We start from the raw sequence: 1,463 nt of genomic DNA on the forward strand, positions 1-1,463 counted from the left end.
CATGTCCCCACTGTCCCCATCCTTGTGTTCCCTCCATTCCCACCGCCATGGCTCCGTCCCTGCTTCATCTCCACGACCACCCTGTGTCCCCACCACCTCGGGGTTCCCCATCGCTGTCTCCCCGTCCCTGCACTGTCCCCACGACCCCGCTGTCCCCGTGATGGAGACACCTCGGTGACACCCCTCGGTCCCCTCGGCAGATCCTGAGCACGGTGGAGGCGCAGGCTCCCAGCACCCCGGGGCCGTCGGGCTGCGGCCCTGTCCCCGTGGCTGTGCCAGTGGTGGCCGTGCCGGGGCCGGGGGTGGCGGCAGCGCTGCCCAATGGGGCACCCCAAGTCCCTCCTGCGGCCGACGACAGCAAAACCAACCTCATCGTCAACTACCTGCCCCAGAGCATGAGCCAGGAGGAGCTGCGGAGCCTCTTCGGCAGCCTCGGGGATATCGAGTCCTGCAAGCTCGTTCGCGACAAGGTCACCGGTATGGGACGGGGGAGATGGGACATGGGGACAAAGGGCACGGGGAGATGGAGACACGGGGAGATGGGACATGGGGATACAAGGACACGGGGAGATGCGACACGGGGAGATGGGAGCTTGGGGAGCTGGGACATGGGGACCAGGGCAAATGGGACACGGGGAGATGGGGCATGGGGACATGGGTACAGGGGCAAATGGGACATGGGGAGTTGGGACACAGGGACATGGGGCATGGCGATATTGGGGCGTGGGGACATGGGGAGTTGGGATGTGGGGATGCAGGCAGATGGAACATGGGGAGATGGGACATGGTCAGGTGGGACATGGGGATCTATGGGGTCTGGGACAGGGGTGGGCATGTGGGTGGGATTGTGGGGACCGGGACAACTTCAGAAACCCTGCTGGGGACGTTCAGGTCCTGCAAGCTTGACCACAGGATCCCTGGGGGGTACAGGGGTGTGGGGACACGTGAGGACCCACAGGGACAATGATGAAGATGGGGTGGAAATGGACCTTGGGGACAGGGTTGGGGAGGGGACAGGGACTGGGGAGGGCATGAGTGGGACCGGTGCTGGTGCCACCCTCGGTGCTGACCCCCTGCCCCAGGACAGAGCCTGGGCTATGGCTTTGTCAACTACGTGGAGGCAGGTGACGCTGACAAAGCCATCAGCACCCTCAACGGCCTCAAGCTGCAGACCAAGACCATCAAGGTGCCAGACATCGGGGTCCCTTGGGGCGGTGGGCACCGGGGGGGGTGTGCCTCAGGGAGGAGGGTGGGGTGGATGCTGGGGGTCCCTCAGGCCAGTGGGCACCAGGGGGTCCTTGGGGATGGAGGACACTTGGTTGTGTCCTTGAAGGGGGAGGAAGATGCTGAGGTCCATGGGGTGGGGGTCCGTGAGTGGGAGGCAGCTCTGACACCCGGACACAGAGGTCCCCAGGGCTGACACTCCCGCCCCCCACTCCCCCCCCCTCCCAAGGCGACCCATG

At 65.4% G+C, this 1,463-nt stretch overlaps 1 protein-coding gene across 1 annotated transcript in view; it reads left to right on the plus strand.

Annotated features, from left to right (window-relative positions):
* Nucleotides 1–200: 200 nt before the first annotated feature.
* CADM3 (cell adhesion molecule 3) overlaps nucleotides 201–1,463 on the plus strand; it is a gene marked incomplete at its 5' end in the record, with an annotated part of 115,654 nt that continues 114,391 nt past the window's right edge. The window contains 2 exons of the mRNA XM_009880800.1: nucleotides 201–477; nucleotides 1,083–1,214. Of these exons, the coding sequence (XP_009879102.1) occupies nucleotides 201–477; nucleotides 1,083–1,214 (409 nt within the window). The remainder of the gene's footprint in view (nucleotides 478–1,082; nucleotides 1,215–1,463) is intronic.

Source organism: Charadrius vociferus, unplaced genomic scaffold, assembly GCF_000708025.1.
Source record: "Charadrius vociferus isolate BGI_N301 unplaced genomic scaffold, ASM70802v2 scaffold1863, whole genome shotgun sequence".
Classification (NCBI taxonomy): Eukaryota; Metazoa; Chordata; class Aves; order Charadriiformes; family Charadriidae; genus Charadrius; species Charadrius vociferus.